This window comes from Lipotes vexillifer, unplaced genomic scaffold (assembly GCF_000442215.2).
Source record: "Lipotes vexillifer unplaced genomic scaffold, Lipotes_vexillifer_v1.1 scaffold479, whole genome shotgun sequence".
Classification (NCBI taxonomy): Eukaryota; Metazoa; Chordata; class Mammalia; order Artiodactyla; family Lipotidae; genus Lipotes; species Lipotes vexillifer.
In genome coordinates, this window is record NW_006796443.1 from 1,069,541 (window position 1) to 1,084,817 (window position 15,277).

The 15,277-nt window shown below is 41.6% G+C and overlaps 1 protein-coding gene across 1 annotated transcript in view; it reads right to left on the minus strand.

The window, feature by feature from the left end:
- The window catches only part of VWA8 (von Willebrand factor A domain containing 8), a 368,026-nt gene that overhangs the window by 27,688 nt on the left and 325,061 nt on the right, over nt 1-15,277 (minus strand). Inside the window, exon 40 of the mRNA XM_007468612.1 lies at nt 11,166-11,274. Within this exon, the coding sequence (XP_007468674.1) occupies nt 11,166-11,274 (109 nt within the window). The remainder of the gene's footprint in view (nt 1-11,165; nt 11,275-15,277) is intronic.

Here is a 15,277-nt window from a genome sequence, read left to right on the forward strand (position 1 = left end):
CTCGTACCTGGACCACTGGCAAAGCCTCTCAACTTCCGGGGTTTCCGAACATATGTTACTGTGTCCACGTCATCCCTAGGTCAATTGTCATTTCCTCCCACCCAGACCACTGCAATGGTCTCCCTGCTTCTACTCTTGCCCCCTGACAGTCCCCTCTCCACAAAATAATCAGGAATATTTATAAAAACATGTCATAACTTGCAAGAAATACAATAAAAAATATATCAGCATGATTAAGTTTTTAAAAAGCCTGGCTTACGCGGGGCAACTAAGCCCGCTAGCCACAACTGAGCCTGCAATCTAGAGCCCATGCTCCGCAACAAGAGAAGCCAGCTCCGCAACAAGAGAAGCCACCGCAACGAGAAGCCCGTGCACCGCAACGAAGAGTAGCCCCTGCTCGTCACACCTAGGGAAAACCTGTGCGCAGCAACGAAGACCCAACGCAGCCAAAAATAAATAAATAAAATAAAATAAATTTATTAAAAAAATGTCTTAATGTTGCTGGCATTACTTCAGCAATACATAGCATTCAGTAAAAAGCCTGGCTTAACTTCAATTTCTCTAATCATCTTCAGGAATGAAATAATATTTGTCACTCTCATACGTAATCCCACTTTTTGCTTCCTTCTGTTTCTTTTGTTTGTTTTTTTAATATTTATTTATTTATTATTACTTTTTTAACATCTTTATTGGAGTGTAATTGCTTTACAATGGTGTGTTAGTTTCTGCTTTATAACAAAGTGAATCAGTTATACATATACATATATTCCCATATCTCTTCCCTCTTGCATCTCCCTCCCTCCCACCCTCCCTATCCCACCCCTCTAGGTGATCACAAAGCACCAAGCTGATCTCCCTGTGCTATGCGGCTCCTTCCCACTAGCTATCTATTTTACGTTTGGTAGTGTATGTATGTCCATGCCACTCTCTCACTTTGTCACAGCTTACCCTTCCCCCTCCCCATATCCTCAAGTCCATTCTCTAGTAGGTCTGTGTCTTTATTCCCGTCTTGCCTCTAGGTTCTTCATGACATTTTTTTTTTCTTAGATTCTTAGATTCCATATATATGTGTTAGCACATATATTTGTTTTTCTCTTTCTGACTTACTTCACTCTGTAGGACAGACTCTAGGTCCATCCACCTCACTACAACCTTCTATTTCTTGATATCAACTTCTGATTTTTGTTTAATTTTTGAGACAATATGGGAATTTAGGCCTTGTTTATTATTTCTAAATGTACTATTTTTATATTGTGTATCTTTAAAAACATTATTCTTGATATTTGAGTTTTCTTTTAAACATATTTACCACAATTATTTAGATCTGATTCTGTGTTTAACTGCTTCCAATACTCATTGCTGGTCCTTTTTTTTTTTTTTTTTTTTTTCTTGCGGTCCGCGGGCCTCTCACTGTTGTGGCCTCTCCCGTTGCGGAGCACAGGCTCCGGATGCGCAGGCTCAGCGGCCATGGCTCACGGGCCCAGCCGCTCCGCGGCATGTGGGATCTTCCCGGACCGGGGCACGAACCCGTGTCCCCTGCATCCGCAGGCGGACTCTCAACCACTGTGCCACCAGGGAAGCCCTGCTGGTCCTTTTATACCACAGGTTTCCCATTCTTAAGGAATCTGATTCCTCTCTTAACTGGCTGGAATATTTACTTCAAAATTATTTTCAAAAGGATACTTAAGTGACATATATTTTAAGTCTCTGAATATCTGAAAATGTCTTTCTGTCACCTTTGTACTTCGGCTGAGTAGAGAATTCTTGGGTCACAACTTTTCTCCCCCCAGATCCGGCAGATGTTGTTTCACAATCTCTGGTGTTCAATGTTTCAGGGACAATTAATGTAAGATGAATTTTTCTTTCTTGGACAATAGCTTAGTTTTTTTTTTTTTTTTGCGGTATGCGGGCCTCTCACTGCTGTGGCCTCTCCCGTTGCGGAGCACAGGCTCTGGACGCACAGGCTTAGCGGCCATGGCTCACGGGCCCAGCCACTCTGCGGCATGTGGCATCTTCCCGGACCGGGGCACAAACCCGTGTCCCCTGCATCGGCAGGCGGACTCTCAACCACTGGGCCACCAGGGAAGCCCAATAGCTTAGTTTTTGTCTGCCTGTATGCTTTTAGGATATTTTCTTTTTCTTTTTTTTTACATTCTTATTTTCTTTGTTTTTGAAATGTTAAAATTCCATGAGGCTGTGTCGAGGTGCTTATCTCTTCTCATTAACTTTGCCTGGTACTCAGTAAAGGTCTTTTGATCCATTGACTTAAGCCTGTCTTTGGCTCAGCACAGTTTTCTTTTACTATTACTTGAATTATTGTTTATGTGTGCTTTTTGGTGGCTTCTTCGGGAATATCGTTGGTACAGCATATATTTACTGAGCACTTACCACGGGCCAAGTACTGTTCTACATGTTGGTACGGCTCATGGCTCTATGTGTTAGCTCTCTGCTCTGTTTTTTTGACCAGCTTTCTTATAGTTTTTACCTCTTCAGTATGGAATAACAATTCAAGTTTTCCTTTCACATTAGTACTTAAGACTGGATTGAGTCTGTTCTTTGTACTTTTTTTTTTTTTTTTTTTTTTTTTTGTGGTATGCGGGCCTCTCACCGTTGTGGCCTCTCCCGTTGCAGATCACAGGCTCTGGCCGCGCAGGCTCAGCGGCCACGGCTCACGGGCCCAGCCGCTCCGCGGCATGTGGGATCTTCCCGGACCAGGGCATGAACCCGTGTCCCCTGCATCGGCCAGCGGACTCTCAACCACTGCGCCACCAGGGAAGCCCTGTCTTTTTTTTTTAACTTATTTATTTTTGGCTGTGTTGGGTCTTTGTTGCTGCACGCGGGCTTTCTCTAGTTGTGGCGAGCAGGGGCTATTCGTTGCGGCGCATGGGCTTCTCATTGCGATGGCTTCTCTTGTTGCGGATCACGGGCTCTAGGCACGCAGCCTTCAGTAGTTGTGGCTCGAGGGCTCTAGGGCGCAGGCTCAGCAGTTGTGGCACACGGGCTTAGTTGCTCCGCGGCATGTGGGATCTTCCCGGGCCAGGGCTCGAACCCGTGTCCCCTGCATTGGCAGGCGGTTTCTTAACCACTGTGCCACCAGGGAAGCCCCCTGTTCTTTCTACTTTTAATGTAGATTTCAGCTTTGGGATTGCACTTGTAGTTTTCTTCTAGTCTTTCCTTATTTCACATACTTCAGGTTTCTTTGAATTTTGAGAACACAAAGCAGATGTTTTCTAAAAATGTGATGTTTTCTGAAGAAAATATTCTAGCCTATGAGCATCTTCTTTTTCTACATCTTGAATTTCTATTATTCTGCCTCACTGCAGAATTATTTCATAGAGCTCATCTTAGTTTTTTGTGTCCTCATTCTTGGGTGATAGGATGGCTGTTCAAAACTGTTCAGCAACAGATTGGATGGATTCTCCACTTTGTTATTATTAGAATTCTCCTTGAAGATTTTAGACTGGTGTTAGTAGTTGAAGCAGAGCTATACTACTAGCTCAAGGGCTCTGCAGGGAAGGAGTTGGAACTATGGACAGTCACAGCATGAGAACTTTATCTCCACATCATTTCTTATTTCGTTTGGAAAAGCCATTGCAATGGGGCCATTTGGCACTTGTTTGATCTGGTCTTCAAGCCAAGTATAAGTTGAGGCTGGTCTGGCCCCTTTCCCAGAGTTACTGCCTTTCCAGCTTGTCGCTTTATGCCACTGCATGAAGTCTAGACCTCTCCACCCCTCCACTGCTCCTCAGAGCTGCTGCTTTCAAATGCTGCTGCTTGGCAGTGACAACATGGAGGTCAAGTGATCTGCTTCTCACCAGCTCTAGGGTTCTCTCTTCTACTCCCTGCCTCTCCAAGCAAGAGATGTTAATGTGATTTGTGGTCTCCTGTACTTACTTGCTAGGAATGCTATTTTTTTGTACTGTTTACAGCTTTTTCGTATTTTAATCCTTTTAATGGTCACCCAGCAAAGATTGCGCTCGATGCCTTCGCTCACGCAGCCTGTAAGTCAGGACTGTATTTCTAGGCTGTGCTCGGCTGACGCTGTCCTCTCATGGCCACTGATGCCACATGCTAAGTGACGAGCCATTCGTCTGCTAAGAAGGAGTAACTAGCATTTTACTCCTCTCCCCAGAAATGCAGATGTTCCTTGACAGGCCCATCTTCACCTTTCCCCCTCTTTGCTCTATACCCTCACCGTCATCAACACATCTTCCCTTTTGGTTTGGGCCATTTCTCTACACAGATGACCATAAAAATACAGACATATCTATACAGATATGTAAGCCTATCTGGTCTTAACCTTGCTCTTGAACTCGAGTCATATCTTAAAATCTTCAAACACCATGCTTGCTTGACATTTTTCCATAGGTGTCCCAGTAGTGAGAAAACATAATAACAGCCAAACCAAACATCTGCTTTCTCCACAAGCCGCCCCTCTTCCTGTGTTCCTTATTTCTGCCCCCTAGGCCTTGAAGACCTCATCATCCCCTTCACTCCATGTTCCATCAGTCACTGTCTTCTGGTCATACCTCCCAACTGTCCCATCCTTTGCATTTTCACTTCAATTACCCTGGTTTGGGTTCCTATCACTTCTTATCTGAATAACTGAAGTAATGTTATGATTTCCTGGCTTCTTCCACCTGTCTCTCCTCTAAGACTTAATAACTCCATGATTATGAAACTTCTTAAAGAAGAAAAACCACACCACTCCCTTTCTCAGTCACGTCCATGCTCCTTACTGATTACAAAAGACAGTCAGCATGGATTCACCTTCTCTCTAGTTTTCTCTCCTATTACTCCCTGCCCACAAGCCCATCCCCAAACTCTGAACTCTAGTCATGTTGGACTGTTTGCTATTCTCTAAACAGCCTTGTATTCTTTGTAGTGCTTGTCCCCTGCTCATAGGTTTCTTCTGTCTTGACTAGAGCTACCCAGATTGCCTTTGGTGTGTGAACACTTGTTACTGGTCTGTGATGAATCAGGTCACAGAAGTTGACAGTAATCATCTAGAAACTTATACGGCAATTTGACAAAGTAATTTTATGTTTGTTGAATCTAATATTAAATAATATGGGCTTGTATTTCGTATGTTATTTCTTATATCATTTTTTTCAGTAATTCATTTCTATTTTATTTTATAAAAGTATTAGTCCGTGAAAAGGAAAAGAGAGTTTAAGAACAAGGTAGTCTTTGTAAGGAGTTACTGGGAACAATCTACTGAGCTACTATAGAAATAAGCTTCCTTAGGAGCCACTAAATTTGTTACTTGAATGTTAGAGAAACACAAGCATGAAGGCATTATTTTCCCAATTAACAATGTGTTTGAAGGACTGACCTTAAAAAAAAAAGGTTAAAAAAAGAAAAATTCGTCTGTGATCAGTTGAAAAAAAAAAACCTGGCCCCTCTCCACAGAAGGTTTGAGAAGCTCTGGTCAAGACCATCTTCCCATCTGCATCCTTAGAAGAGTCGCCAATTGAAACCATACTCATCCTTCTTGGTCCAGCTCAAACGACATTTCCTCTGTGAGTCTTTCCCTAACTGCCCAACCTAGAAGTTGCTCACACATCTGTCTACATAACCATAGCGCTCTGTTAAAAACCATTCTGTGGCATCTACCATATTGTGTCTTCTCTTACAACTAAACGTGTCTTCTACACTAGAAGGTTAGCTGTTGAAGGCAAGAACTCTTAGGCAAAATAGATATTCAGTAAATGTCCACTGGGTGAAACACAGTTACTATAGATTAAACAAAGCGAATGGGGAAATGTTTTCCATTCTTTACATACAGCAAAGTAAGGGCTCAGAATAAAATTCCTTACCTAGCACCAACCTGCCTCCCAGCCTCAAAGCCTTTTGCATCTCACACTGAGTGGTATCCTGCCCTTGGCCGGACCTCAGCTCACACCTGAGACCACAGTGTCAGGCCTTTGTCTGTGCTGTGCCCTCTGCTGGGCATTGTTTTCACCCTTCTTTGTCTGGTTAATATTCGTGTGTCCTTCAAGACTCAGGTCATGGATTCTTTCCTTCAAAATCTATCCTAGAATCCCCTTCCTCTGGGCATCCACTGCATACTGTTCATTCCTCTACCTAGACACTTACATATTAAACAGAAATGATCTGTGCAGGTGCCTGTCTTCCCCGCCTCTTGAAGTTAATACCTTTGCAAGTACCGAGACAATATCTTATTAATCTTTGCGCCCTCAGTGCCAAGCACAGTGCACGTCACACATCAGTGTTCACAAACATCATTTATCTGAACACAAGCTCATTTTGAACCACTAAAGGAAGGAAAAAGGAACGTAATTGTTGGTTCATGGAGATATCATGCTAGGCAAAGCAATCAGAGAAAGGCTAGTTTAGTTTAGCCTGAGAATGAAATTACTGATTGTAGATTAGAAAAAACACTGGAGAGAAGATATGATTAAAATCAGTGGCTTTTTGTAGAAATGGGTATTTTCTATTGTTAGGGAAAGCTGGAATCAGAGATTCAGATTCTGAACTGAGTATAATTGAAGTTATTAGAGACCCTACTATTCTAATGAGAAAACTCTTGCTACTGATTCGTAAAAGGTCCAATCACCGGGACTCTATGATGTCCCATGAAGAATCCAGTCAAGAAGCAAAGGAAGGTCACTGATGACAGCTGTCTTAACTGAGAAGAGTGACCCGTGATGCAACAGAGGCACACGCGGAAGCAGCACTGACACGGGCAGCAAGATGTTCCCTTTCCTCAGATCTCAGCCGGGCCTCTCAATGCACGGGCTTGAAGCTGTGCTTTCAAAGTCACCCCGAATGATGATTTGCCAGTTCCTGGCCTGACTTTGTGCTGATCACTGAGGAAACACCCATTGTTACTGGGATCACACAATAACCTCAAGACAGCTGGATGTTATTAGTCAATCAGAACCACACAGGACTGGCAGGAGATGGCCAAAAGGTGACCAAATCCAGGCCTTCCTGTTTTTGTTGCAATCTAAGGATTCATATTCCACATGAGGTTCTGTCTATCCTTGGCCAGCGGCTGTTTGCAACTGGCACTATCTTTCCAAATTGAGGACTTCAGAAGCCCCACTTGAGAATAACACCTTGGATTAAAAAAAAAAAAAGAAGATTCGATAAGGGAAACACTTGAAAATACTTAAGAAGTCACAGCAGCGGGTCTGACTTTTCTTCCTTTGGCTGATCTTGTAAATAAAACATCATTTATATTAAAGTGTTGATGTGAAGATTAAATGCAATGATGTTTGTAAAAGTAACTACAGCTTGGTGCCCAATGAATACTAACCAAGACATTAACTAATACCAGATGAGGATCCTGTGTTGGCATTTGGATAATGATGCAAAATGTTTTAAGAGTATATGTGAAAGTTATACTTTTCACAGAGTTGTAGAATTGGAAGAAGAAAACAGGCTTAAGAGATCACAGGAACGTGGGCTTTGGGCTCAGACACCTGCTTCGCTAGCCACAGCGACCCAGGACAAGCTCCGTCATCTCCCTAATCTTCAGTTCCCTCACTAGAAAGTGGGAACAAGATATCTGTATTTCATAAGATTGTGAGAATTGAGATAATTTATGTGGCTCAGTCTCTTTACCTATCGAATGTAGAAAATAATAGTGACTGGTTATTGTAAGGACTAAATAGCACACTGAATGTAAAGTACTTGACTGGGTGCCTGGCCTGCAGTCCAGGTTGATGACTATTAGCAAGTGCAATGAAGGAAATGATGAAGCGAATTCTTCTGCAGAGAACGCTATATGCTAGGCACTGTTTTAAGGGGTTTATGCGTATCATCTTAATCTTTTTATTTTTTAAATCACAAATAAATTTAATTTTTCTTTTAAGGAAGAAGAAAAAATAAAAGAAGGAAACTGGATGGCATGGCGGGGGTCCCACAATGCTGTCTCTGCTCTGACTGCCCTTGAGCCTGTTATGGCACCATTGACATCTGCTCCTACAGGACAAATCATCCTAGTTAATCTTAATAACTGCCTTCTATCTGTTTTTCCCATTTTACAGAACCCAGGCTGTCTGGCTCCAGAGCTGGCATATTAGCCACTAAGGAGGAGGAGGATGATGATGATGTTGTTGGTGTTGATGATGATGGAAGAGATCTTGATGATGCTGCTGCTAACGTAAGGCACCTAGTAGAATAACTGGCACGTGGTAATTGCTCAATAAATGCTTGCTGTTATTAAAATGCTGGTGTTATTTGTAAAGATTTCTAGAGATGGAAGTTCCATATCCATTTTAAGTACTCATTTAAGGATTAAATTACTTCTATTCCTTTTCTTATATCTTAAAGCTCTTCCTTGTTATTATTTAAGCCTGTATTCTCTTTTTCAGATTTCCAGGGGAGAAGAGAATGAAAACTTCCCTGAGACAATTATTTACTCTATTTGAGGGTATTCAGAAAGTTATTAACACTAATACCTTTACAGATTTTATTTTTTGGTTCCAAAAAAAAAAAAAATCTTTTCCATCTATTTAGTCTTATCTGCTGCCTTTCTTTGAGTCCTTCACAATTTTCTCACATTTCTCTCCCTGCAAGCTGGAAGCAGAACTAAACATGGTTTTCTGATACTGGTCAAAAGAGTCATTCCTTAATGTTAACCCTAATCCTAACCCAGGCTTAACTGGTGTCCTACTTTAAGAAGTCCCAGAACTGGGCCTGACTTTTCTTCCTCTGACTGATCTTGTAAACATAGTATCATTTATCTTAAAGGGTTGATGTGAGGATTAAATGCATTGATGTTTGTAAAAGTAACTATAGCACGGTGCCCAAAGAATATCAATCAAGGTATTAACTAATACCAGATGAGGATTTTGATTCCTTCAATTAAAAATGTATTCTTGTATCTCTTCCTAGTACTGTGAATCCTCCAATGGCCTGTTTGCCCACCGGGTCAAACCCAATGTTGTGTGCAAGTTCGCACGGCATCCAGGGCCAGGTCACCATCTGGTCCTTACAACTGTGCCAGCCTTCTCCCTTGCCATTTGTCCCCCACCACGTACACGGTCTTCTCAGTCACACTGCATAACGTGCTATTCTCTGAACTCACTGTGCTCTCTCATGCCTCCGTGCACTTGTATGCGCTGTGTCCTGTGTCTGGAATGCCCTCACTCCACAACCACCTGGAAAATTCCTCAGCATCTTTTAAGAGTGGACTCAAGCATTGCATCCTCGGTGAAGCCTTTTCTCATTCATCCCATAGAATCATGCACATACTGTTTGCTTGTCTTCTTTAAGTTCCTTCTTTGAGGGCAGGGACTGCATTTTCTTTTTCTTTTCTTCTTTTAATAAATTTATTTATTTATTTATTTATTTATGGCTGCGTTGGGTCTTTGTTGCTGCATGCGGGCTCTCTCTGGCTGCAGCGAGCGGGGGCTACTCTTCGTTGTGGTGCGCGGGCTTCTCATTGCAGTGGCTTCTCTTGTTGCGGAGCACAGGCTCTAGGCACCCGGGCTTCAGTAGTTGTGGTGCACGGGCTTAGTTGCTCCGCAGCATGTGGCAATCTTCCCGGACCAGGGCTCGAACCCATGTCCCCTGCATTGGCAGGCAGATTCTTAACCACTGCTCCACCAGGGGAGCCCTGCATTTTATTTTTCTATCCCATCAAGAACTTAAGAAATGAACGAATGACGGGACTATACTCACTCTTCAGACTTAGTACCAGCACCATACCTCCCATAACCCTCATCTCCTGTGAACCACTCATTTTGGGTCTTATTTGCCTACTGTCTTGCCCTGGAGCTCAGAGCTCACCCAGAAGTTGCCCTCAGTGTTCAGGGAAATGAGTACTATTTAAGTGAGTGACTATGGAAGAAAATCCAATCATTCAATGTTATGTTGTTCACATAATTTATATAAAATCTTACACTGTTTTATCTTAAATAACCGTATATGGATTTTTTTTAAAGCAAACGACTTAAGTCTTACACTCCCTAGATTTTGAAATTAGGCATCTAGTTAATCATTATAAAGACCTTTCTCCTTCCTTACCCTTTGGAAGTGATGTAACTTTTCCTAATCTCCTGATGTTGTTTAGATCTATTTAGAAATGAGGCTTTCTCAGAGTTTGAGGTTGAAATGGTAGATTAAAAGCGCATAATGAAAACTTCTTACCTCCAGTAACTAGCAAATAATAATAAAACTTCCCCCCAAAAGAACCAAAGAGGGAAAGGGCATAACTGAAGGCCATGGCCTTCAAAGGAAAGGACAGAAGATTCCGGAGTAGAACGGAGAAGCACACCACAGCCTGGCTCCTAACCCTGCCCCTTCTCCCCTGAAATGTGGCTTCTCTCTCTCTTCAGCCAAAACAATCTTGCATAATTTGTGATTTTTCAGAATATTTAGCCTTTCCTTAATTAGCTGTGAAAATTGGTCAGAACACAATCTTAAGCGTAAAATCTCCAAATAACAAAACTTCGCTTAAGAAATATTGAAGCATCTTATGCTTCTAATGGATTCGAAAGCAGTTTGTTCACTTAAAATTTATCCTCTGAAATCTTATTAATAATGCTAAATGTCTTACTAGTCTCTGTTATCACAGATAATACAGACATGCTTTTTACAGACTCTGTCATGAGGTGTTTATCTTATAAATCAAATGCAAAAACAACTTAATATTAAAAAAAAAGAAATACTGAAGCATCTTAATATTTTTAGGGGCAGTAGCAACATGAACTAGTTCTGAGACGACTACCTATGAAAGTGCAAAGAGGCTGGCAATGTGGGGACCAGGCGAGGAGGGGTCAGGGTGCATAGGGGATGCACAGCTTGGATGATCCAAAATGTTCCTGTCATTGCCTGGGAGAGTCATTCACAACAAAATGATTTGTAGGGAGAGAATTCTATCTGTGGATTTCTAGTAGAGATGGGACACTCATAGATCTATATGAGGAGAATCAGGAAGTCTGATGCCTTTTAGAGTCACTGGTTAAATTACCGCTTCCTGGACAGGAGGAAAGGTGAGGTCAAATATTTTTACCTGACAAATTGAACTAAGAAAGCCATAGAGTGACCCACAGTTTTATGCAAACATTTTGGCATTGACTAATATTTTTGGACTGGCTGATTAGGGTTCAGATAACTTTCTCCAGTAGCTTTGGGGTGGGTCTAGTTTGGGGCCCAGAGTATTTTCTTGGCCCATACATGTTGATTACCTGTAAATTATCCAGGATAATTCGGAGGGAGTGCACCTGCCGTCGAACAGCCCCTGAAAACCTTTTATAGGTTGCAGCGTCATATTCACTCATTTGGATCTCCTTTAACCTAAAATCAGAGGGCAAAAAAGACAACAGCTGAAAGCCTGCACCTGTGCATCTTTTACTTCCATTCATCTACTGCTAAGAACTGTAGCAAACTCCTCGGTAACTCAGGAGGCCTTTGAGGAAAAAAAGCAAGAAGTGATGTCTCCAGCTAATGTTTCAAAAGAGAGGAATGTGTGTGCAGTGATGCCCTAGGAAACGGTTAAGTCGCCCTGCAGAGGAAAAAGCAGCCCTGATTTGTAGTGTTTGTTGATTTCTGTGGTGGTTGATGTTAAGCTATCAATAGTGAGGCCCCTGAGCATTGAGTTAGAAAGAAATGTGCAGTTGGCTCACGTGAGTCAGTATGGCTCAGCTCTGTAGCACACCGCTGCTGTATCCCAAACACGTGTCGTGATGCTGGCAGATGGTCAGTTCGTGTGGCAGATTCCTAGAGAGATCCCATGGGCTGCTTTTTAAGACCAAGGACATATATCTGGTTGATCATGATAACAGTTCAGGCCCAGAGAATGTAAATAAATGTGTTGCTATGTAAAATACAGGAGTTTTCTGAAATTGACTGTGTACTTTTAATGGGATAATTGTGTTTTAATATTACTGTGGCATTGAAATTCTGTCCTCCCAGGACAGTGCTCCTTTTTACCATTTTTCATTCTTTGCTTCTGCTGCAGTGCTGCCAGCCCACTTGCAGTTTCCTCAACCTACTGTGTGCCCTTGTCCCTGAGCCCCTGCATGGGCTTCTCTCCCACCCAGAGTGCCTTTCCCTGCTTCTTTGCCTACTAACTTCCACGAACTCTTCAAGGCTCATATCAATGGTCACCTCCTCCAGGAAGCCTGCTCTGATCTTCAGATTTGTCTTCTGTGCTCTCGAATCACTTCATGCTTTTCTCTGTCAGAGCATTGCTACCTATGCTATAGTTGTCTCCTTCCTGTCTCCCCAGCTGGACTCTTTGCTCCTTTAGTCTTTCTCATCTTTATCTGCATGGTGCCTACCATGATCCCTAACATAATAGATGCTCAAAATAAATTGAGATGAGTGACTGAAATACAAATAAGACTCAATTATTTAAAATGCAGCATCTTAAACTAATTATAAGTAGAAGGTTTTACAGTGTTTTATCCATAATACACATTTCTACAAATTTCTATAAATGTAAAGGGTACTAATACTAGAACGGGGAATGATGAATGCATATCTCAAAAGCCTAACCACAACACGGTGTTCTAAGCTGCTCTCTCTCTCTCTCTCTCTCTCTCTCTCTCTCTCTCTCTGTGTGTGTGTGTGTGTATGTACATGATGTTGGAGGTATGGATCCTAGGTGTAGAGCTGAAACTCTTATCAGGAGTATAGTTTTATTGCCTTGGGCTGGAACAGAACCCCCAAATTCTCAATGAGGATGAATGGTCTCTATTCCTCCCTGTCTGGCCAAGCGCTGGGAAGAATCCATCCATCACAGGGCAGAGCACTAAAGGCTTATTAGAATCACATAATGTTAGGCTTAGACCATGAGGGCACATATGCAATTCCTGCCCTACCACCTGGCTGGGTTAGCTAATGCCACCTCAGGTGTCAAGACCCGGCTCAAAGTTTACGTCCTATGAAGTCTGGCTCAATCCCTTCATGATCATTCTCTTTCACATATCTTCCACAGTTATCTGCTATGGAACCTATAAACTTCATTGCTTTTAATACATATGTCTATTTTGCCCTATCATAGTGTTTTTCAAACTTTATTTTCCACAGTAGGAAATAAGCTTTATATTGAGATCCAGTAAACAAAAATGCATGTACACACACGTGTGTGTATACCTGAGCCAAAAATTTAATGAAAAATACCTTTACTACATGTGATGTACTCTCATTTTTTCTCTTCTAATCCTCTGGGGTAAGGAACATGTCTTATTTTTTCTTAGAATCTCCAGTACCAGCACAAACCCTGGCACCCAGTGGCATTCAATAAATGCTGTTGGATAGCACTTTTGAAAACACTGGTTATCAAAAGGTAAATACGTGAAAGGTAAATAATATCTGAATGGTCGTTTCCTGAGGTGACATACCAAGGTGCCCTTCTAAATCTAATTTACTCTCTGCTCTGAAGGACGAAAAGGAATATGTGTATAGGACCTGACCTCCTAACAATGCCTCTTATGTTTAGTTTTGGCAATCTATTAAACCTCTCTATAAATTTTCATTAGATTAAGGTATGTCTCAAGTATCAAGCCTGACAGAAGCTGGGCACAATGACACTGCAGGACATGCTACCAACCCCTTCATACCTGGGAGGCTAATGTGCTCTCTCCCAAAGAAGGGAGATTAGTACTTTTCCAAAGAAGAGAGATTAGAAAAAAAAAATGTAGGAATAGCTTGTCCTTAGCAGGGGAAACACACACACACACACACACACACACACACACACACATCAAGGAAGGAGCCAGGCAATTAGTAAGTCACCTCAGGCAGACTGGTCATTGTAGAGAGAACAGAATTAACTCCAGTTATAGGGATACCTCTGGCACGATTGTGTTGCACCCAAAACACACCACATGCTGCTCTAATTATGAAGAGATCTGGAAATCATATTCCAAGCTGTGTCAGCTTTCACAAAAATCACCTACAAGGTGTTCAAAGCTGATAACATTCTGAAAGATGAAGACCGAAGCAGGGAGCAGTGAAAGAAAATAGGACATTTTAGCCTCTGTTTGAGACAAGACTCCCAGTGCAAATACTCTCAAACCCACAAAGCCAGCTGAGAATAGGTCTTTCTGCTGCTTTAACTCTGATCAAAACTTCAGGGCACAGCTGCTTCACATCCTAGTAATCTATGTGGACTGACTGCACTTTGTTGGCACAGTATATTCTTAAAGGGTATATTTATTGTTACGTAAGAGTCTGGGAATCTTAGTTCTCATTTTACTTTTTCGTATAGGTCGTTTTTGGATCAATTATGAGGAAAACAAACACAAGCTGAAATCTAGTGTGTAGGGCTGATTAGTTTTGCAAATGGTAGTGGGTACAGTTTCCACAGTTGGTGTCCACCTTAAACGCTTTTCCAAGCATGTAAAAGTACCTCGTCATCTATTTCATTCTTGTTTTATTGGTTTACTATTTCTGTTCGGCTTTATACATGTCTTACACTTGTCCACCCGTTACTCTTCCTGAGTTAAGCAATTCTTGATATGTAGGAACCACTATCTAGCTGAAATCCAGATACAAATGAACGCTAAGTAAATATTACGTTGATAATATCAAGAACCCATCAGTAGAATTAGGCTCTTTGAGGCAATATGGTAGACCTCTAGGCTGATGGATAGATCTGGCTGTCAGTCTGGTTTTAGCCAGTCTTTGAATTAAGTGTGAAAGGGTGACACCATTACTTGTATGCACGTGTGTATTATTCATTCCACAAATATGTATGTGTTTGCCATGTACCAGGTTCTGGGCGTAGGTACTGGGGATATACTAGAGGGCAAAATATCCTGCCCTCAACGAACTTGAAGTCAGTGGAGAAGAAATAAGCTATTCACACAAATAATAACACTATGGGAAAAAGTGATAAGAGCTATGGAGAAAAGGTACAGGGTTCTATAAAAGCACAAATGCAGGGACTTGACCTCATTCTGCATATACCTAAAACTGCAAAATAGCTTTAAAACTAAAGCATCCAAAACTATTGGATGGCAGTGAAGAATGATTACTTTTTAAAGACCTGATAATAGTTTTGTATTTTTATTTTCTTTAAGTAAAATATTTCAGAGACACACTCTGAAATATTTACGATGAAAAGATAGAAAATCTTGAATTAGCTTCAAGAACTTGGAATGGAATGGGGGACTCGGAATGCAATCAGATTTTTCTTCCTGAGATTGAGGGAACAGGTCCACAGGGTTCATTATACATTACTCTCTACTTTTGTTTTTGTTTAAAAAGTTTCATAATAAAAAGTTTAAGAAAACTCTTTAGCAGGTACTAAATTGAATACCCATCAAATAGGACTATTACTACACGAAAG